This window comes from Sphaeramia orbicularis, chromosome 1, assembly GCF_902148855.1.
Source record: "Sphaeramia orbicularis chromosome 1, fSphaOr1.1, whole genome shotgun sequence".
NCBI lineage: Eukaryota > Metazoa > Chordata > Actinopteri > Kurtiformes > Apogonidae > Sphaeramia > Sphaeramia orbicularis.
Window position 1 is genome coordinate 42,583,289 of NC_043957.1, and position 23,144 is coordinate 42,606,432.

A 23,144-nucleotide genomic window follows, 5' to 3' on the forward strand; every position below is an offset into this window, starting at 1 on the left:
TCATTGGTCAATATAGCTTTTATTTCAGCAAATCATACATACACTGTAAAAAATGTATCTGTATCATAATCTAACACTATCAGAGCTGTGATGACAGTGTGTGATTGGTTGAGAGTGGCTACAGTGTCTGAGGTCATTAAAATGATTTGCATGTCATCACAAAAAAAGAAGAAGAAGAAGAAAAAAAGAAAAACACACTTTAAAACTGAAATGACTTCCAGTTCATTAAGTGAATTGAAATTCCAAGTTAAAAGGAATATGGGGTAGCAAAAAATGAACTATCAGACATTTAGATGGCACTTCTCGGGTCTTAACATGGAATTTCAGAAGAAAGAAAAAAGTCTAAAATGAATCTCAGTAACTGATTAGTATTGGAAAATGAACATAGTATGACTATTCCCAGGTCTGCATAAAAACAAAGTCACATGACTTATCAAGAATACACAAATCTGGGATCAGTTTGAGTTTCTGAATGACCGATTACACTATAAGTCGTTACAGCAGATCAGGTACAAAGTAAAAAGCAAACACTGTAAGATGATCACCTCTTTTTATATAAAGCTGTCTAAACCAAAGCTTTCTATAGCCAGTGTACTGATATATAAAACAGTTTCAAATCCAGCAGAGTGTAAGTGTTTTATGCCTTAACTGCTAAGTATCTCTGTGCTTTTCTATATCTAGCTTTCCTATGTTATAAATCAGAAGATCTGAAATATGGCCTATGTAACACCATCATAAGAGAGACCAAAAGCAAACCACAAACCGAACCAAGTCCAAACTTGACAATAAAGCCACTCTTATGCAGTGTAATAATGAGCTTCAGGTCTAGTCCAGTAAGCATGCTCTGCCACTATGACCACCATCTGTCCTCACCAGAAAAAGGCACACCTCACCCTTTCTCCCCTGCCAGACATTTTCAACAGGTCTGCATGGCTCTGTGGTTTTATGACTGTGCAAGAGATTTGTTCTGTCACACCACGTGTTCAAATCACATTAAGTCTAAGACTCATATCTGAAAAGTAAAAACATCAACACCATTGGAAGTATGAGTTTTTCTTTCTGCTCACTGACATATTAAAGGTCAGCAAACATTTTTATCTCACAAATTTGAGGCTCAAGCAGTTCATGACTATGTAAGTGTTGCTTCATCTGTATGCTTGGAGGAGATTTGCAGCCTCAAGCGACACTATATTTTAAGTTCCGCAAAGGTTTAGGCTCTGGTTCTACAGAGAGAAACGCCATCACGCAGTATTAGACATGCTACGACAAATCTGTTTCATCTTCTGTATTCATTCAAGAATGGATTAGAAAAATAGATAATTCCCCTCCAAACACTGCTGTTCTTTTTTCTCTCAAGCAGTAATTTGGCTTTCTTTGTTGCTAAGCCTTTGAGATGATCTGACTTGATTTGTGTTCCACTGAAAACAGCTCGCATGTCGGTTCTGATTGTTATCCAGCTCATACTGTGTTTTTGCCTTAATTCTCCTAATGAAGCATGTCTAACTTATCTTGTTTTTCCACACAGTTACAGTCACAGTTACAAATCATGATCAAACAAAACCTAAAGAGTGCAATATTCTCTTATCTACATCATCAACATCCCACCTATACACAGGAACATTAGAGAAGAGGTAAAGGGTCCAGGAGGGGAGGAAGGGATGAAGGCATGAAGGAAAGGAGGGGATCTCTTTAACATTGTGCCTCAGGCGTCAACACACTCAGGCGTAAGAGTGCTGCACAAGGACAGGACACACTAGAAGACATGGAGTGTCCAATGAAAGAAGAGGTCTTTGCACATGTGACCGAATCCAAAGGATTGGTTGTCATTTAGTCCGTCATATTCTCTGGTTGGCTGACAAATGAACAAGTGCCATCAACCAATCTATTTATATTTAGACGAGAAGAGAAATCATAAACATTTTGCCAGGAACATTGTTTTTTTTTTTTTAAACTTATGAACAAACGATACACAGAGAGTAGTCCATAGGCTGTTAGTACGATTAAGTATCTGCCTGGGGAGTCACCAAGAAACGTGCAGTTTGACCAAACAAACAGTTTTCTCTTTTTCTTTTTTTTGTTTTCTTTTTTAAAATTATGACAGATATTCGTCGTTGTCATCGTCATCATCCTCGTCTTCATCGTCTTCATCATCCATCCCGTCGTCACTGAGAGCAAAGGAATCTTCATCATCGTCGGTGAAAAGCGAATCCCCACTGCCGAGGTCTCCAGATGACTCCAAGATTACACCTAGCAAACAGGGAAGCAGAAAATAAGACACCACGTAGACCCAACTGTACAAGTCAAGTTACCATAAGGATTGCTTATTATTGATTATTTTTAAACTGCAAAGACATATCTGATCATTTAAAGCTATTTCATACCAAATTTCAATAGTTAAGGAAGCCACTCATCTGTGCATGCAACATGTACAACAGCTTCTCTTATGTACATTGATTTATTAATGATGTTATGTTAATAGACAGGTTCAAGATGTGGTGAATGGGTTTCATTTTTGTGTTAGTACTATACTGTTTGTAGTCTTTTTCAATTCAGTAAAAATAACGAATTTGTATCTTAGAAAGTATTGTGTACAGACCAATATCAAAGTAAAGGTATCAGTACCAGTGTCAGAAGTGTATGGATGATACGCAGGTGTTTAACATGTATGGACCAGTTCTGATGTATACATTTCTTGATAAAAAAAAAAAAAAAAGTCACTGGATGGATCTAACTTGGCAAACAGTTCAGGTCTTTACATTGGATAATTACTAAAGTGAGTCGTATGTTTCACTTGCAACAAATTCTTTAGTTTCTCAGTTCTTAAACAACCATCAGTTTGAGAGTATAAAGATTGGACTGTGTTTCAACGGGATAAGGTCATGTGGTCTGATGAGTCCAGACTGATTCTGTTCCAGAGTGATGGATGCATCAGGACGTGATGAGATGTGAATGAAGTGATTACCCATCATGCCTAGTGCCTACAGTACAAGCCTGTGGGGGCAATGTTATGATCTGGGGTTACGTCAGTTGGTCAGGTCTAGGTTCAGCAGCATTACATGCAAAAAAATTTGGTCAGTTCAACCTGAATATACTGAATGACCCGGTCTGGACATCAGTGTATATTTTATGTTTTCCTTTCCTTTCCTTTCCTTTTTTTTTCTTCAGGCAGTGTATATTTATTGTTTACTTTTGCATCCTAATAACTTTGGCATGTTTTAAAACAATTTGACATGACAGTCCCTTTTCCTGTTTTGCCTACCGCAGTCTGCAGGGCCATGGGTGCGTGAGCCAGCCACCTCGTTACCATAGCGATCCACACACCAGCACTGGCCACTGCTGCTGTGACACTGATGGGTCCTGTAGTAACCGTCTTCATCACAGGACGGCAGATACTGACCTACACATAGAAGCCAAAGCACAGACAGTGAGATAGGCTGACACGCTCTGTGTGAGTGTTGTTATGAATGTTAGTGTGATAGTGAGTCCCACCGAGTAGTTTCTTCCCTGCTTGCTTTTTGTTGATACTGGACAGCTCTGCTTTACAAGGGGAATCTGAAAAGAATAGACAAGGGACTCTGTAACAAACTGCACAAGTCTGCTTTTCTGGGATTTGTTTGTGTGAACTTTGCTTCTTTTGTGTATTTTCTGCTTTCGTCAGGATGTTTGTTATCCTGCTGTCTTTGCTTTTACACATGCAGCTTAGTGAGTCATCACTGAACATTGCGTCTTTATAACCAAAACAAACAGTCATCCTTGGTGTTACGGTGGTGTGTTAATGTAATGTATCGTGCTGTTATAGTTCACAGAGTCCAGTAATACAGTCGGTACATGGATGACAAGCAACTGCAGTGTAATCTGTTCCTTCAGATTTGGTTTTCCTTGTAAAATTACTGACCATAGTAAGAACACATTGAAGATTGTGTGTAAAATGTTAGAAATATATGTTAGCAAGACCATTTTCAGGAGATTTTTACCTCTACCAAGGAGGTTATGTTTTCATTACCATTTGTTTTTCTGCCTGTGTCCCAGCAGAATTGTACAAAACTCCCAGGCTAAGTTTTATGAAAGTTGGGGGAACAGGCATGGGCGTAGCACAAGGGCAAACCTGCTTAACTGTGAAGCAGATCTGGAAGAAGTTTCTTTACTTTTTCTACCACTGCTCATAACTTGACAGAGGTATGCACTGCACTGAGTGTTCTTCTAGTTCACTTTAATTTTAGAATGAAATTATTAAAACATTTTATTGCAGACTCAGACCCCATTAGCTACTAGTATATTTGATTAATGTCTGTAGAAGATAGCTCAACTTTAAAGAACTTTACAAAAAACTGAACTCTCAACCCTCAGTAATTGTATTTGGAAGAACATTCATGTAAGCATTTAATTCAACATTTATGAGTATGTGAGTGTATCCAGACATTACCTGTGTACCTCTGGAAGCATGTGCACCACTCAGAGCTGGTTATGACTTTGTCATTGTGTGAATCGCAAGATCTGAAGAATGCGTCAGAGCACGGTTCATTCCTGTCCATGTAAAGACTCTTAATCTCTGATTGGTCGAGCTGAAGGTCAAAGTTTGTGTCCAGACGAGAAAACATCCAGCCCAGAGGGTCCTTACAAATAGGTGACGCCCCGACCTCAAACTCTGCAAAGAAATGTCAAGCAAAACAAAGGTCACATGTTATAATGACATATAGCCAACCATGTTTAGGACAAAGCTTTAAAGATTTTTATTTCCTTTTTTTTTTTTTTTTTTTTTTTTTTTTTTACAATTTTGTGGTCATTTTCAAAGTCTACAGAATAATAGTGTAACAGTACACTGCTATACTGTATGAAGTTCAAAGAAGCAAACAGGCCATTTATTTAGCGGCAGCAATAAAATCATCATCACATTCAGCATATTATTGTATATCATACCAATATTTTTTAGCTAACAGCTATGTAATAATAAGGATAATATAAATGATATTAAAATAAACCCCTGCAGCTCATTGTATTTTATCCCTTACTCGTCGCTACTTTACGACTTACTGTTCTTCTCCGGCTTTTGGATTTTGACTCTCTTGTGGTTGCCATTCTCATGCAGAACTCTGAACCAGTCTCTCAGTCGATTCACCACCTCCTTCAGGTCTGACTCACTGCACACTGAGGGAACACACAGAAATAATTAATGATGATGAAGTGATTCTTTAGTGTTCCTCTCGTGTGAAGAAGATGACAAGTCACAGTCCACTCACAGCTGCCCTGAAACTTGTGGAGATGATACTTGAGCAAAATGGAATGGTTTTGACATTTCAATAAGAATGATGACCATACACATGGTCATGTATGTACCTTTCTTTTCTGGTGAGCTGTGTTCTGCCTGAGTGGGGCAGGGACACATGCCAGGACACTTCATGGCGATCTTCTTCCCTGTGATGCATGCCTGGTATTCTAACTTACACTAAGCAAAGCAAACAGAGACAAAAAATACAAGGGATGAGACAGAAGAGGAAGTTAAATCAGGATACGTACCCTATGACGAGGAAAAGAAAATGTGTGATACTGTGATCAGATGTTTCCATCATGTGTGAGAGGTGATGAGTTTGTACTGTGTGTGTATGTGTGAGTGTGTGGGTACCTTGGTGGAATATGTGTGTCCGTCAGTTCCACAAACAGGAGAGGGGTGAACCACTGGACATGGTTTACACTTCGACCCTGGACTCTGGTACAAACTAGCATCTTTGAAACTAGAAAATAGATGTGAAACAATCAATTTATATACCAGCTAAACACCTGTCTTTAAAAAATAGTGCAAACACACTACTCAGCCTTGTCCTGCCTTCTCTATTCAAGACCAATGCTTCCGTGTGTTTCTGTGTGATATGTTGTCTTATTTTTACAGCCATTTCAGAAATGAGACAAGGATTTAGGATTTATGTGTGATTATTTTCCTGATTTGCTTGCACTATGCTTTGGTAATTGTGTTGGTACTAAGAATGGGAAATGGGGTCAGTGTGGTGTTACTGTCCTCTGTCCAGTCGACAGTGTCCCAGACAGAAACACACACATACACATACAAAGCCCATTCATATTGTTTGGCAGGACTTGTTGTACGGCAGTGCCAGTGCTGGGGTAATTGGACTAAACATGAATGTCACACAACAGTCGCAAGAGAGCCGGGAAACCATTAGACCAGCTCGTAAAATAGAAAAACAACCGCCACTCCTAGTGAGGTTAGCCTACCATGTGAACAGGAAACATGGAAAACTAAAAAAAAAAAAAATTGATTTGGTTTTAATCCCCTGTCATTTGTGTTTCATTTCTGACTTTGTCAAAGAAATGTCTGAATGCAAATGTGAAGACAGCTTTGACACCAGGAGCAAGTGTGTGCATCCCTTACCTAACTCTCCTCTGGCTGACACAAGTGGCAGTTTTATAATCCTCAGCCACACACACCTTGTGGCGACTGCATTTGATCTTCAGACAGGGGTCTTTGGCTGGATCAAGGCCTGGAAACACAAATAGTATGACAAGTCTTTAGATGTGTAGATGTGGACTGTGCATGAAACAAAACCACAGCTTCTCTATTTAAAGACAAAACAAAGCTCGTCATCCGATGCTACATTTTCCTTTGGTTCTTTTATGAATACAAATGAAAGATTTCAGGTGAAACCGTGCTCTTTCTTTTGATATTTACAGATCTGATGTACTTAAAAGGTGTGAGAGATTTGGCTGTTTAGGTGTGTGCTAATTCAATCCACTCTCCTCACATACTCTGGGAATCTCTCTCACACAGAACTCAAAGCCATAATACCATTACGTATGCTTACAGCTAAAAACAGATGGAACTTGTTAGAGAGGCTACTTCTGACTCTGCATCAGCCTGAAATGAGTGTCAGCTTCATGTGTGCCCTTGCAGAGCTCCTCAAACTGATCTGGCATCAGATCCCACAACTGATCTTAGACAGCTGATTTTAGCTCTGAGGGTGTGATCTTTGTTGGACACAGCATGCATTCTGGATCTGACCGCTTGTCAGCCCTCAGCATGGTACCTGAGCACAGTATCTAAAGGCTTCAGCTGATCTCAGAACAGTTTGCGAATGACCTCTGTTCTAAAGAACCTTACTGTAATCCCTGAGCAGCTTTGGCAGATTATCCTGCCTCCATCCTCCAACGCACTATCTAATGCTATTGTTTGCCTGACATGTCTGTGAGTGAGTGTGTGTGAGTGTGTGTGTGTGGATGCTGGGTGAGTGTTTGAGGATATGGTGATAAGTAAGAGTGAGTGTGTTTGTGTCCTGGTTTGCCTGGATGTGTTTATGAGCTTATCACTCTCTAGTACAATGGGAAATTTAGTTGCAAAAGATGTGGGAAGAACATACAAGTTATCCAAATTTATCAGTAAAATAAAACTAGGTGCTAGAAATAGAGCAGTTTAGATCAAAATCACACACAAAGCAAATGACAAATTTCAATAACATGAAGTTTGGCTCAAGATAGAAATGCTTCTATAGATTCCTTTGGCTCTGCATTGTCCCAGATTTAACACTTTTTTTTTCTTATTTTGCACTTTTTCATCAGCGCTTTTTGTATATTACTGGTTTATGACTTAATTTAACCATCACCAAACCTACCAATGTGGTCTTTATTTCATGAGTATCAGGAACATTTTGCATAAATCACCTATCACATCAGTTTCCTGTGTTAAATTCTGCTTTTATTTCAGTCTATAATGGCTGCAACCTTTCTACAAAGTATTGTATTAGATTTACCTGTTGTTGTACATCAAAAAAGTGTTCTGTTAGATGCAGCCTTTGTTAGAGGTTGGAGCTTATTTTTATTGTTATATCATTCAAGTCACTCACACCCACCTTGATCGAAGGGCTTGGATGGAGTCCATGTTCTCGGCTCCTGAAACAGGTTAGACCATTTTAAAACCATGACATGATTTTTCAGATAGTACAGGTAGTAAATAATACACAGCAGATACTATGTATATATTAGGCAGCCATACAAACCTCCACTTCCTTCATGAGAAAGCATTATGAAGACAAAGAATAAGAGAACATTTTCATTAGCCTTTTGATCACACGTTGAAATTTTGATTTGACAAAACCGGTGGTGACACTTTCATGCATGTATTTTATTTAGATACTGTTGCATATGACTGCACTGAAGAAAAAAAATAGAGAGGAACATGACAATTAGGGGAAGAACATTCAAGTTTTTCAGTCCTGTTTATAGCCTTATTTTTCTTCAGATTTATGGGAAAATTAAGAAAAGAATGTGATCATGTTACTCGTGAATAGAGTTGCAGATTTGATCCTAAATATGCAGTTTAATTTAAATTAATTTAATTGAAACTGAATTACGCCTTAATTTAACCAGATCCCAGAAAAAAAGATACTTCAAAGTATTCCCAGAAAGACATAATAAAACAGGAGTACACAGAGTGGAATAGTGTTATTGTGTCTTGCGTTAAACGTGAACGTGTATCACATGTGTTTCCACAGTTTATAGGTACATCTACAAAACAGGAAGAGTTACACTCAGGGGTTTCTCACTGATGATGCAAGTGTTAAAGGGGCGTAGAAATAGTCAGAAATAATGATCTACATTTTGTTTTACTCTAATCTCGCTTTCTACATTCATGGGTACTGTCTTCTCTCTAATGTTGTCAAAATAATTCCTTGTGAGCTTATCATGTTGTTAAAGTTATTTCATTTGTGCTCTTTCACTCCTTGGCACCTTGGTTCATTTTAGCCAAATGTTGTTTTACACAGTGTGAGACGCTTTTTAAGGGTGCTTAGTATCACACTGAACTGATGTTTCCTCTGCACAATCTGGTTCTTGTAATTTGCAATTAAGTTCGGAAGTAAAATAAGAACAAATAAAAAGGCAATATAAAAAAGGATCATATTTATACTTGACTTTTGAGGTAAATCACTCATGAAACTGGAGATAAAAAGACTAAAAACAAAATTAAATTTAACCACTGCAATAGTTTCCAATAAAAACTCAATTGAAATGGATCTAGTGAATGTTTTGACAGTAAGGGCCTCAGTGTTTATGATAATGACAGACAGAGTACAGGAAGAGATTCAGTAATGGGGACAGAGCCATCTCTGCTTTCCTGCACGGTTAGGGCAGGAAGTGTGAGTGGAAGCTCAGTAGGTTAAGGGTGTGTGGTTAAGAGGAGGTGTGGGTGACAGAAAATGTTCTTTTTTTTTTTTTTTAATAAAGTACTGTGTTTTAAACAACACTAAAGGTAAAACCTATAAAGGTAAATAGACATTGCTGTGCTATTTTCTTGCTATCCAGGTTGTCAGATGGAAAGATTTGCATTGTACTTTAAATATGGCAAGAATTTGTTTAAACTTTAGGTTTGAGGGGGATTGTTGTCTTTGGTTTGGATGCTTGTGACATGCACGTTCAGTAACACATTGTTTTTACCTTGAAGGAAACCAACCACTGAATCATTAACCCATACAGACCCAAACATCCACCATCAACCAAAATTATCTCTTAATCTAAACTGCTTTATACATGTTGATCCACTAATCCTATCAATACATGTAAATAATTGGTGTAAAATACAGTTCATCATCTTTTCATGGTCATCAGATATGACCCATTTGGACGTTCAGAGGCTCCGTAGTGAACATGAAAATCCTGTCATCTTCTACAACATTGATTCACCAGTAAAACCGATGGCGTTTAATCAATGACAGTGGATGGAGACACTTTTGTTTATGTTTAATTGTTGATATCTTTGCTGAAAAAGTCACTTTTTCTTCAGTTTTCTCTGTTTCTGAGATAATAACCCTCAACTTTAATCTGAGCGTTTATGAACATCTACATGATCAGTAAATTAAATACAGGAAAATATGTGATTTTTACTGAAAAAACACAAAATACAGAGGATAATGTTAGAGTAAATGGTGATAAATCATTTAAGAAAGGTTAAATAGAGAGAAAAATTCATTTGGGAACTGACACTAAAGTAGCACTGGGTCTTTATGGGTTACACTGTAAATACATGTAGTTTAACTCAAAAAGGAAAAGCACATAGACAACTACATATAGAATATTTTCATTTTAAATTTTGATGACTCCAGCAGGAAAATGAAACACAAACTATAAAAAATTGTGTATAATTACATGTCATATCGTATTATTTCTGTTATATCGTGATAATTGTACTTTGGGATCAGCAGTTCAACAATTCTTTCTATCTTCCAGGTTTATTGTGTTCCTATTGTCAAATTAAATCAAATCTTTCAGTGTATTTTTTTTTCACTTCTGCATATTTTATTGTTATTCTGTTTGAATGTTCTGCCTGTGAAACATTCAGCTGTTTGCTAAGCATCCTTTTCTCATCATGAAGTAAGAGATTAAACTCTGAAATTACCTGAAAATTCACATGTAGCAACTGATATGAAACTTCTTATGATGATAATATTTATATATAATAATATTTAGTCTGTGTCATAGCCCTACCCCTGAGTATTCCGGTTGTTTCCTTTTTTTATACATATTTCCAATTTAATTATAACGTATATCATATTATTGTATTATATTTTTGTGCTTTTGATTATACTTTATAAACCATGGGATTCAGATTCAGAAATAAACACAGATAATCAAACTTAACCTTTTTCTTGCATTGTAGATTTGTACGGTTTCTACTAAGTGCATCAGTATAATGGAAAACTTGTTTCACATACAAATGTACTACACAAATACAAATGCATTAGAACTGGAAAAATAGTAAAACCTAAAGTTGCCAAAAGCCCTGTGCTGCTTCACCTGTGATAAAATTATAATGTATACTCATCCAGTAGTGAGGGTATCAGTGAGGTATGAACAGAACATGTCCAAATCTTCATGTAAGGCATCCCACATTTTTCATAGTGTTGGTGTTTTCCATATTCTCATTTCTCTTGCTCATTTGCTTGCCATTAGGTCACCAGGGTCACCTCTGTTTTTTTTTCTAACCTTTAATTAATTCTGCCTTCTTCTTCTCTATTGCTAACCCTTCTGACCCTACACACCCTCCCTACAGACTCTTTATTACTGATTGCAGAACTGTTGATTAATAGTTTTATCTACAAGACTATCTTTATTTACTTGATTAACACCAACAAAGCCCATACATAACGCTAAAGTAAATAGTGTTATATTGTTTTGTCTTATGTTGAGGACAGTTCCCTTGTAGCTCTACAGACTGGAGACTGAATAATGAGAACATTGCATTATGGGGGCCGGGACCTTTTAGACTAGTCAAGGCAACAAAAGTGCTTGCGGTCTGATTCCTTAATGGAATCAACTGACACACGCGAGTGCACGGACACACGCAGACATACACACACACACATACACAGTGCTCTAAACAAACAAACCTATCACCGCCATATACTGAAAGTAGTGCAGGAACCTGTCAGCACTACAGAACATCAAATAACTGGATGAATACACTTTACTGCGTATGCTACCAGCTACCCACTTTCCAAAAGCTCAAAAAACCCAAAATTCAACAATAGGTCTACTAGCCTCCTGGGTATATTCTAAAAATAGCAACTTTTCAATTTATCTCTTCATTTCCCTCCACTTCCATTCCTCTCTCATTCTCACCTATAACAGCTTTTTCTTACATGCAAAAATGCAAAAAATAGAAAAAGATTTAAAGCTCCACTTTCCTACTGTGTGTCTTTGTGTCCGTGTGTTTAACAGAAGACCTCATTAATATGATGTTTCTGATACTCTTCTCACTTTGATTGGGATTTTAACAGCTTATGTTTTCTACTTGTTAACTGTGTCCTAATGGCTTCCTTTTACTTCCTTCCAGCGTCGCTCCTTCCCCAACATCCAACAGGAGAAATATGCGCATGTTTTCACTGTACTGGCTCTACTTGTCTTGCTCAAGCTTGTCGCATGCATGCGCGCACAAACACACACAAATCCACGCTGAGGTGCTTTGAAGTGGAAAAGCCCTGAAGCTCTGTACCTTCTCTACATCATTCACCCTCCACAACACAAACAACACAGGACAAATACGTAGACAAAAAGCACACAAAAGAGGAGAGTATGAGAGGGTGTAATCTGTTCTAATGAGGCTAGTCAAAACAAGCTTTTAATTTAGTCGTATACCTTATAATTAAGCTTCTAGCTCTTCATCACATACTGTTCATTGTGTTTTTTCCTTTCATCTTCACCCTTTTCTGAAGCTTATCTTTTTTCTGTGTGCCAATTCTGGAAGTCAGGCAAGGTCCAGAGTAGGGCAAAATGTCTAAAAAAGATGAGATGGCACCAGCGCATGTAGAAGAAAGAGCCCCAGGCCTCTCCAACCATCTTAAGAGAACCCACAGTAAATGAGTAGCCGGGATCGTATCTAGTGCACTTAACAGGGGACCCACTTATGGCTCTTACTGAAGGATGAGAGCCATACTATATGTCTAACACAAAATCTAAATGATGGTAATGCAACACAAAGCTGGTACATCACATTACAGCAGGTAAGCAGGTGTATTTGCAGCCGTTCACACCTCTAGGAACACTCTGCTTCACTAATTGCTCAATTAAGCTAACGCTAACCACATTAAGTGAAGCTAAAGTGTTTCAGTCAAATTACCTTTCATATAAACCAACCTGATTAATATTCATGTCTGTCTTGAAGTCAGGATTCATCTTACGCTACATATCTTTGAAAAGTTAGCTCTGGAGGGTGTAATCAAGCCCATGTTTTCATCACACATTCATAAAATCTGAGATCTAAGTGATGCTGTGATTTTTTTTTTTTTTTTACTGTTCCAATTGGCCCCATGAGTTGTGAGTGCTATGAAATACATACAGTAATGTGAGAATATTGTGACAGTATAGGGATGCATGTGTTTAAGATTATACACTGTGCAGCTAATTACTGTACCGCTTAAACACATCACTACAGTTCATATAGATTGGCATGAAAATAAACACCCATAAATAAGTACGACTGCACAGTTAGCCCCAAAGCCCTAACACCACACCTTAAGTATAATAAAAATCCACTGACTTATCTGTCTTTGTGTGTGAAAAACACTCTTTAAGATAAAATAATTGTGAACAAAAACATGAGCATCCAGACAAAAAAAAAAGATGTAAAGTTAAAAAGCGTAACCTCATAACCCTTAGGGAAAACACTTCAGATCTTGGAGCAAAAAAACAAAGAAAATCTGGTACAGTACAACACACATAAAAGATGTGGACTGGTCATATGCAGAGCACATAATGCTTTCATGTTCTGTAATACTTCTTGGGCCTCAAGGTTAAAAAAAATTCACACTGAGCTTCATCTCAACACTATCTATCTATCTACCTATCTATCTATCTATCTATCTATGTGCTTGGATGGAACAGGTGTCCTTTCATTGCCTTTGGGGGTATTTATAGACCTCAGTAACACAGTCACTGAATCACTGTATTCTGTGCTTCAAACACTTGCTCAGCTTAAACAGTACAGCACATGGCCAATCACTTTTCCTGTCTGCCACTCGGTCCTGACACCTTATTTGCATAATCCAAATCCTGCCCAGTAGTTGGACCTGAAGCGTATCACATGTGTCCACCTTAGTGATGGGCTCATATGTTATTGTACGTGAGGCAAGGAAAGTAAAAGTCGCAACACATAACTCATGCCACACAAATAATAATAACACGTTACATAAAACAAGATAAAAAGCATGTCTTGAAGCGGTTTCTCTCTTCTGTCATGAATCAGGGACTTTTTGTGCATCTCTGCTAAGTGGAGCTTGAATACAAAAGCCTGTTTGTGTTTTTTTTTTTTGTGTGGATATGTAGGCTACGTGTGCAGGCAGTGCACCTTTCAGATTGGTGTTTAGAAGGCAACATATCCTACTTATAGATAAACTACACAACTTTTTTTCTTTAAGGCAGTATATCTAAACTATGATCTGCAGCTGATATACATTCACTTAGAATGAAGGTCAGTATTTTTGGTCCTATGTTCTATGTTCCAAGGTAATTAGCTGCATTCCTGCGCTAAGTGGCCTTACATAAACATGTCAGGATAATGGTGGCTGACAGTACCTTGTTGAAGTGTGCTAGAAAAGACACCACCAGCACAATCACCCAGATCACTTCAAACCCAATCACTGCTACTCTGAAAGGCACAGACACATTAGATCCACTGCTGCACATCAATCTGCTAGTATCCTCATAGGGGTTTCTGTGTTTACACTGGACTTGCTCTATTTTGTGATCCAGTAGTGTGTTAATATTTGATTTTATTCCCAGCTGGAGCATGTGATATGAGAATATCAGGCACAAGTGCGAGTATACTGCTACTGATGTGGCTTCATGTTCTTGCCACTGCAGCACATTGTGGCAGGTGTTCTTTCCTCTAAACAAACTGTAAATCCAGGCCTCATTACTGCGGACTCCCTCCCTCATACCTGCCTATAATTAGGCCCCATTTGGGGAGTCCGCGGTCCTTTCTCACAGCTATAGGCGATCTTCATTTGAGTCTACTGCGCAGGCCTCGGCTACCTTGGATATCCACAGTCAGCCATCGCCAAAACGCACTCCCAGACTAGGATCATCTCAGTACCGCTAGTTTATTTACTGTATCAGTGGAACGGGTGATGAACGTGTGACAAACACCACAAACGGGCCCCGTGACGCGGCGCTTGACACAACGAGAAAACGAGAAGCGCATGATCACAAACCAATGAGGGTGGCTATAGGGGGAAGCGGGGTAAATGAGATAATGAAGGAGGGAGGTGGGGGGGGGCATTAATAATATCTACCAATAATATTACTCACATCTCTGAATTTATCCCATCTCTCCGCCAGCCATTTATCATCCAAAAAATTGCCGCTGTCGGAGCGAGCGGAGACGCTTCCGAAGGCGACGGCGCACACACAACAGGCAAGGCGACGCTCAGCATCTGCGGACACAACAACAGCACCGAGAGAGGACATCGGATCAGGCTGGAGGACACCGCAATCGCGCTGAGAGCAGAGGCAGCTCAATCTGTATCACATGAGGCTGTAATGCTGCTGCTGAAGGCTGAACACACAGATGCGGAGGGTTTTTTCCTCTTACCTTGTCGCATCAGCTGCTCTCCAGACTGTATGTGCTCGCTGTCGTTTTCTGTCACTAGTAATAGCAGCCTTCTCTCTCTCTCTCTCTCTCTCCTCTCTCTCTCTCTCTCCTCTTTCTCTCTCCTCGCTCTCCCTCTCCCCGCACCGGCTGCACATCGGGAACGCGCGTCGCACGGTGCGCGCCCCCAGCCCTCTGTCCCTCTTTTCTCTCTCCCTTTCTGCCTCCCTCGGCGCAGAGGAAACAGTCATGATGGCTTGCTGTGTGCTGTTATCAGGCCACCGCAAAAGTGTTTCCACTGATTACCTCTGCGTTTGGGGGAAGATATATATATATATATATATATATATATTATATTATATATTATATATATATATATATATATATATATATATATAGCTATATACATACATACACACACACACACACACACATATATATATATATATATATATATAGCTATATACATACATACACACACACACACACACACACACACACACCACATATATATATATATATATATATACATATATATATATATATATATATATATATATATATATATATATATATATATATACAGTAAGATAGGAGTCATGTTTTACTGATGGTTGCAAAAGCAAAACTCGCCATGAGGTCATTAGAACTATAAGACATCATCAATCCAAAACATATTTAGATGTGTCGTCTTCAGAAATAACTGCAGGCACACTCCTGTTTTGTGTGTTTCTCTATGGAAGGGCTCTGTTATGGCCTCCAAATAGGAGCCGCTCAGGCTTGTTTGTACAGTAGTGACTCAGGAGAAAGTTTCCCTCACATTCCTGGCAGAGGTGAGCTCAGGACTGTAAATTAATGTCACAAGATAACATGGTTTCCATAATAAATACATGGCCAGTTCAGGATGATTTGTGAAGGTGGGAGGAACTGCTCTTTTTCTGGGCTTTCCAAGTCCCCAAACATTCCTCTGTAGAGTGTTTAAAGGTATTTTTGAGTGAAGGGAAATGTGTGGGTGGTGTACTTGTTTTGGGCTAGAACATATATCAACAGAACGATTCTGCAGCTTTCACAGACTATAAAAATGTCTAAGGTGAACTGGGGCACCATGAGCAACTGGCACAACCAATGTAGGTGCACAGGACACTATCCTTTAAGACAATATTCAAGTGGTGGTAGGGAGATTGTACTGACAGATATGTCCAATATTTCTGATAGGTGCTTGGTTATATTAAGTCTAAGAGACTGAAAAGGTCGTATGGTACTTGATTCACAGGATTTCCATACTCATTCAACCACCGAGCTGTGACCTAGTTTGCTGTATAGAAATACTGGCTTTTGTCAAATTTTATCCAATTTATTTCAGTATATTATTCAATTTGTTTCATCTGTACTTGAACAAGATAAAGACTCGGGCAGACAAAAATGGAATGAGGGTGATGAGAAAGAAAAAAGATGAAATCTTGCAAATTTTTGGGGCAGAGTTATAGAGTATTAATATAATTACAATGCTCATCTGAAAGAAGCCTGATGGTCAGTGCCTTATTATGCACAGTTGCTGCAGAAACCAACTTTGACCTCATCTTCACATCTTCATCTTCCTAGGAGGCTCTGTAAAAGATGTGTGTGTGTATGTGAGTGTACGCATGTGGAAAAGATGAGAGAGCGCAGATATTTGAAAGTCAAATTAGAACTATGAAGCATGCATGACTGCATCTGAGAGACACACAGGAGTGTATCATGTGGTGTGCGCAAATGAGATGCTAAATGGTCAACCACATAAGTACTCTCGGGTACACACATAAGTAAACAATATAAAAACATTTGATACATGTTGAGTGTTCGCTCCAGCAGGATGTGTGCAACGTGTAAACAGGAAAGTGGTAGTAGAGAAACCATTGTGGTTTAAAGAGCACAGGGTTTTAGACTTCTTTGAACCACACTTTGTTCTCGCAAACAAAGGTGATTGAATCTTAGCCATCTTTGCAAGGTAGCTGTGAAGATAGTGGTGGTGTTTGAGTTTCTGGATACAATGGTCATTTTTTAATGGCTTACTTCTTGCTTGTACTTTATGATCTTTGTGCAAATGGACGAAGCAAAAGAGGTAATTTAGTGTGTGTGCATGTCTTCTAAGCCAGGGGGTTCATAAATATTCAGTCTCAGACATTAAAGATGTAGATGTGGTCAGAGACATATGAAGGAGAGACACTCAAACAGACACACACAAATACACACACATGTTGTTGCATGCTAACTGTTATAGCCTGATGACGCTACTGCATAGATTACACTATATTTTGATTTTATTTTCTTTTTTCACCTCTTAGTAAATTCATGAAGATCACACACTGTTGACTCAATCAAAGACAGAGAGAAAAAAGATGAGAAACTAGAGATAGGGAAAGGACGAAAACAGGACAAAAACAATGAAATGTGTGAGTGTGTATTTGGATAGGGAGGCATGAACCATGTCTCAAGGAGTGGAGATTTCACAGCTCACTGACTGTCACTGTGCACCTGCTCACTGGGACGGTGAATGAGAAGGAACAGGGAGGTGAGGTGAGGGGGTTTGGAGTAAAAATGAGTAGAAAATCCATCAGTGAAGAATTAGGGCTATAGCTATGAGCTATAGGAGTTTAAAAATAGCCTGCGTGCAAAAGCAGTTTACTGTTAAAGTCTTTAGTCGGGGCATTATGTACCTATATATATATATATATATATATATATATATATATATATATATATATATATAGGGTGGGGAAGCAAAATTTACAATGAACATTTAGTTGTTTTTTCTCAGCAGGCACTATGTCAATTGTTTTGAAACCAAACATATATTGATGTCATAATCATACCTAACACTATTATCCATACCTTTTCAGAAACTTTTGCCCATATGAGTAATCAGGAAAGCAAACGTCAAAGAGTGTGTGATTTGCTGAATGCACTCGTCACACCAAAGGAGATTTCAAAAATAGTTGGAGTGTCCATAAAGACTGTTTATAATGGAAAGAAGACAATGACTGTGAGCAAAACTATTACGAGAAAGTCTGGAAGATACTATTAAGGAAGAATGGGAGAAGTTGTCACCCGAATATTTGAGGAACACTTGCGCAAGTTTCAGAAAGCGTGTGAAGGCAGTTATTGAGAAAGAAGGAGAACACATAGAATAAAAAACATTTTCTATTATGTCAATTTTCTTGTGGCAAATAAATTCTCATGACTTCAATAAACTAATTGGTCATACACTGTCTTTCAATCCCTGCCTCAAAATATTGTAAATTTTGCTTCCCCACCCTGTATATATAAACTGCAGAAGTATAGGCTGCTAATCATGACACTGCTTTATTTTTTGGACACATTCTTATAAATAGGATGTTTAATATGTTCTGCTCACTCTTTCAGGAAGGCTCTCCATCAGGTTTGTTCCTTTTCAGCATCAGCACCTTTAGTACAGTCAAGTATGGGATAATTTGTGAAGAGGCCTGGCTCTCAGTTAGCGTTTCATGTCATCTTGAAGACTCTTGATGTATTTGAGGTCAGGGCTCAGAGCAGTCAATCACATTTTCCAAACTGGGAAAATCTTTTCATTATGGTCTTCACTGTGCATGAACATACATGCATCTTAATATTATACTTGATCCAACATTTACCACAAAGCAGTCTATGAAACTTAAACCCACCGTATGCAGAGAGCAAATATCTTTTTATTTTTATGTCTTCTAATTTAAATCTGTGCCTGTTTTTGGTGTGTCAGTCAAATAGTATTGTGTGAATTACAGAATAAGATTTAATAAATACTCCCAGTTCATTGCGGGAATGGCTAAACTATGGGTGAAACATTGGAGTGTGTAGTGTGTCTAAAACTTTAATAGTATTATTTGTAATCTTGGTTCTTTTGTGAACCAAAAACCAATTGGGTTTGGTTGGTATAATTGCATTTATGTCTCTTTTACACACAAGGAACCTGTGATGGTGGTGCATATTTTGTTTATATGTTTTGTTTATATGCAGATTAATTGGTTTTGTCTTGAATTATGTGTTTGACTCTGTGCATGGAATTTTTCAACATGGTTTCATATGTTTCAGAAAGAGAGAGAGAGAGAGAGAGAGAGAGAGAGAGAGAGCGAGCAAGAGAGAGAGAGAGAGAGGTAGAAGGAGTGAGTTTGTTATCTTGGAAAGCAGGCATTTTAAGCATAGCAGCGAATATAAGGTCAGTGTGAGTCCTGTGTTTTAGCCCCAGGACGAAAAGCTAATAGCAGAGTAATGACAGAGAGGGAAACTGCAGGCAGAAGATAAGGCAGACTGAAACAAATGGCCATCAGTGGTTGGGCTGGCGGACAAAGTCAGTGAACATGTTGAAAGGAAGCTAAAAAGGAAAGGAGGTGGCAGAAATAATAGCACAAGCCAAAAACAAAATGATAGTCGGTTTGTTTTAAACCTCTGGACCACAGGAAAGTATATTCAAATGAGTTTCAGTAATTCTCTCTACTATTACATGAAAACAACACACTATTATCCATGTAAAATATATAATATACATGTTTGTATACTGTCTGTGATCGTCACAGTGTGAGTCTTTGGTATATATTAACTCTTTACCATCCACATAGCATTGGTCTCATCTCATTTACTAATTGCATCTTCTCTCACATGGGTGGAAATGTATTTACAGTTCCTACTTTCATGTCTGGGGACTTAATTGATCTGAATCTTGTGGAGCCATAGTAACATGAAAAATGGTACAGTAGGTGTACATACAAAGACATTTTGTAAATGGAAGAATAGTAAACACAAAGAGCCAAAGAAACTTGCAGAAATAATGGACAAACAGAGCCGTATCACATTATAGTTGGCCTATATTATGAATGAACACAAGAAAACAATGTGCAGACTCTGTGCTATGGTGTTTTGTCTCCCTCTTCTGGTGAGTATTAAGCATTACATGTAGAGCACAGGATGAAGCACCTACAGCAGGGGTGTCCAATCCTGGTCCTCGAGGGCCACTATCCTGCATGTTTTAGATGTTTCCCTCTTCCAGTACACCTGACAGTCATTATCAGGCTACTGCAGAGCTCAATGATAGGATTATCATGTGAATCAGGTGTGTTGAAGAGGGATACATCAGGGAGTGTGAATGTGAGCGCGAATGAATAATGGGTCAATAATGTAAAGCGCTTTGGGTGTCTAGAAAGGCGCTATATAAATCCAATCCATTATTATTATTATTATTATTAAAACATGCAGGATACCGGCCCTCGAGGACCAGGATTGGACACCCCTGACCTACAGTGTAGTTGTAGAAGTTAAATAGTTAAATGCATACAGATTCAGTTTTTCACAATTCTGAACATTTGAATACTTTTAGCCATTCATTTTATTTTGTTCAGTTACTTGGATTTTGATTATCTGAGTGACAGCAGAGAGCTTTTTTTTATGTATTTCATCACATTCTCAGAGGGTCAAATTCACATACACATAGTTCACTGTGTCTTCAGACAGACTGGAGCTCCCAGAAATCGCCCAAATCACCTTCTAAACTTACAAAAATGTCACTAAAGGCAGTAAAATCAGGGTCTACCTGTGGCTGCATTATAACACCTCCTTTCAGATCTAGTGTCATTTTCTTTGCCATTGAGGAAAATGAAAAAGTGCATCTTTAGAGTTTCACTAGTTTTGTTTCTGTTTGGCTGAAGTTTCCAAATGAAAGTTCAGGAAGAACGTGCATAATGACTCTCAGAGATTAATGTATTGTGGTTACAACAGGTTAAAAAGTATCCCAGGATGACAGTGAAGGAACAAAGTGTTTTACTCCACAATAAAGTGGGTTATTGTATCACAGATCCTGAAATGGTGTTCTTTAATGAAGAAACCACTTAGTACTGGCATAACGAGCACGGTAGCACAGATCTGACCTTTTGGGAGGTTTTTTTTTTTTTGTGAGGCAGTAAAAAAAACCTGTTTGTCTGTAATGACATGACATGGTCTTAAATGGAGGATGAAGGATGTAGCGTGTGAAAACACCATGCCATCTGTGAAGTAGAAGGACAGATGAAGTGGTCCAGTTCATAAAATGTGTACTTTGTTTAATCATAGACAGCATCCCACAAAAGGGACACAGGCCTCAAAGGTATTTAAGATGCTGCCCTCATTGTATCTCTCAATACAATTCACAGGCCTGGTTTCAAGATGGGTCAATCAAATGATGGTCTGAACACACATACTTTCTCTTAAATGCTGCGATCTGTTTTTTCTTTTAAAGTCATGGACAGAGATGTACAATCTGTTGGTTATGTTTTCTCATTTGTTCATCACGTTAATTAATGTGAGACCTTCAAGAAAAGTGATAACAATTTTCTCTCAATAGATAAATTAGTTTGGTTTAAGTTAGCTTTGTTGATAAGCGTGTTCTGCCACAGTATTAAAAAATGTATTGTTTTTTTCAACTTTTTACTATGAATGGATAAATAACAGACTGTCATCTGCAGCCTCTATCTGTATTTATCTTTAACCCTTTATAGGTCACTCATGGAAATACTGTGAAATTTAAAATTTCAATCTTATTGTCTTATTTGAGGATCTAAAAAGACTTTATTACTTCTGTGAAATTATTCAAAATGTTTTATTGTTGTGTAGAAAATCAAGGTCTATGAAGTTACCATATTTGGTTCCTTGCCCCTTCTGTGGCAAAAAAAAAAAAAAAAAAAAAAGGAAAAAGAAAAACAATCCAAGAAGTAAATTTAAAAATACAAGAAAAACACATGTAAGGTGAAAGGAACATGTATTTTAGAACATTAGAACATCACTTTTAGAACATTAGACTAACATAAGTGTTGATCCCGACACCTGTCCACATCCACATTATCCCAAATAGGTTCATACCATCTAATAGAACTGATACAGATTTCCTTTTCTTATTTGTCAGACAGATGGAAAAAGAGTTAATTCTTTTACCCAGGTATCTGTCTGACAATATAAGAAAAGGAAATCTGTATCCACATTCTCCCTTTGAACATCATTCCTTACATTAGTACCATTACTTCATGGTACCTAACAAAGCAGGTACACTCACTGTTCATGCAGAGGTGGACCTTACAGACCCTGTAGACCACATGTGAACTGAGATTATTGCCTCACTGTACTCACTAGAGTTGTTGCTGTCACTGTCTTGTAATGTATGTGGAAATGACCAAAAACAGTCATTTGCCCGATAAAGGGTTAACAGCAGTAACAACATTTCACAGTCATGAGTGATATTTGGTGTGACCAAACCTATACTATTTCATGAGCTTTATACACCTTGCCTCACTGGAACACAGACTTTTGAGGTGTGTCCCGACAACTGAGCATCTGACAAGACATGTGTAAACACCACAACCATGAAATCAGACATCAACGTCTTTTGGGGATTATTCTACCACCCTTCTCAAACAACTCATCAGGTTGCTCCATTGAATCCAGACACTGCAAATTCCTCTTCTTAAACCAGTTAAGTTACTCAATAAAAACACATCTACACCTCTGCATGCTTGTGTAAAATTGAAATAAATATTTTAACCCATGAGGACCCATTGTTACTTTTGTAGTAGTTCCCAAATTACTTTTTCTCTATGTTTCAGTGATTAAGTGATTTGTCACCATTTCTTGAAACATATCTCTGTATTTTGTGTTGTTGTTTTTTTCTTTCAGTGAAAATCCATGTATTTTCTTACATTTAATTCACTGATCATATAGATGTTTATTAAAGCTCAGATTACATTTGCAAATTATTATATCAGAAACAGAAAACTGAAAAAAAAAAAAGACATTTCAGTAAATATATCAATAACTGAACATAAAACAAGCATCTCTATCCACTGTCATTGATCCAACTCCATGGGTTTTACTTGTCAATCAGTGTTGTACTAGATGATAGTGTTTCTATAACTACGGAGCCTCTGAGCGTCCAAATGGGTCATATCTGATGACAGTGAAAAGATGACAAACTGCATTTTACACCAATTATTTACATGTATTGATAGGATTAGTGGATCAACAGGTATTTAACAGTTTAGCTCAGTAGATG

General features: G+C 38.0%; 2 protein-coding genes across 3 annotated transcripts in view; one reads left to right on the top strand and one right to left on the bottom strand.

The window, feature by feature from the left end:
- On the bottom strand, window positions 1–15,110 carry LOC115422372 (testican-3-like). Of its 2 annotated transcripts, XM_030138678.1 has the most exons (12): window positions 15,086–15,110; window positions 14,803–14,927; window positions 8,001–8,009; window positions 7,854–7,893; window positions 6,383–6,491; window positions 5,621–5,729; window positions 5,335–5,443; window positions 5,032–5,145; window positions 4,424–4,645; window positions 3,490–3,552; window positions 3,260–3,397; window positions 1–2,247 (listed from the first exon to the last, which is right to left on the bottom strand). In XM_030138678.1, exons 1-12 carry the CDS (start codon window positions 15,093–15,095, stop codon window positions 2,093–2,095), a joined length of 1,203 nt encoding a protein of 400 aa, XP_029994538.1. In that variant the 5' UTR covers window positions 15,096–15,110; the 3' UTR covers window positions 1–2,092. The 2 variants fall into 2 exon arrangements, with proteins under 2 accessions (XP_029994538.1, XP_029994547.1); XM_030138687.1 differs by lacking the exon at window positions 8,001–8,009.
- LOC115422391 (2-hydroxyacylsphingosine 1-beta-galactosyltransferase-like) overlaps window positions 15,092–23,144 on the top strand; it is a 28,394-nt gene continuing 20,341 nt past the window's right edge. The window contains exon 1 of the mRNA XM_030138720.1: window positions 15,092–15,112. The gene's annotated coding sequence lies outside the window, so the exon portion shown is untranslated. The remainder of the gene's footprint in view (window positions 15,113–23,144) is intronic.

Bases quoted from the DNA above. Each gene is read 5' to 3' on its own strand.
- LOC115422372 (XM_030138678.1), bottom strand. The intron at 6,492-7,853 runs GTGGGTGTGAGT...TTGTGTTTCCAG, and splicing joins ATCCAAGCCCTTCGATCAAG to GCCTTGATCCAGCCAAAGAC. The intron at 3,398-3,489 runs GTGGGACTCACT...TTCTATGTGTAG, and splicing joins AGCAGGGAAGAAACTACTCG to GTCAGTATCTGCCGTCCTGT.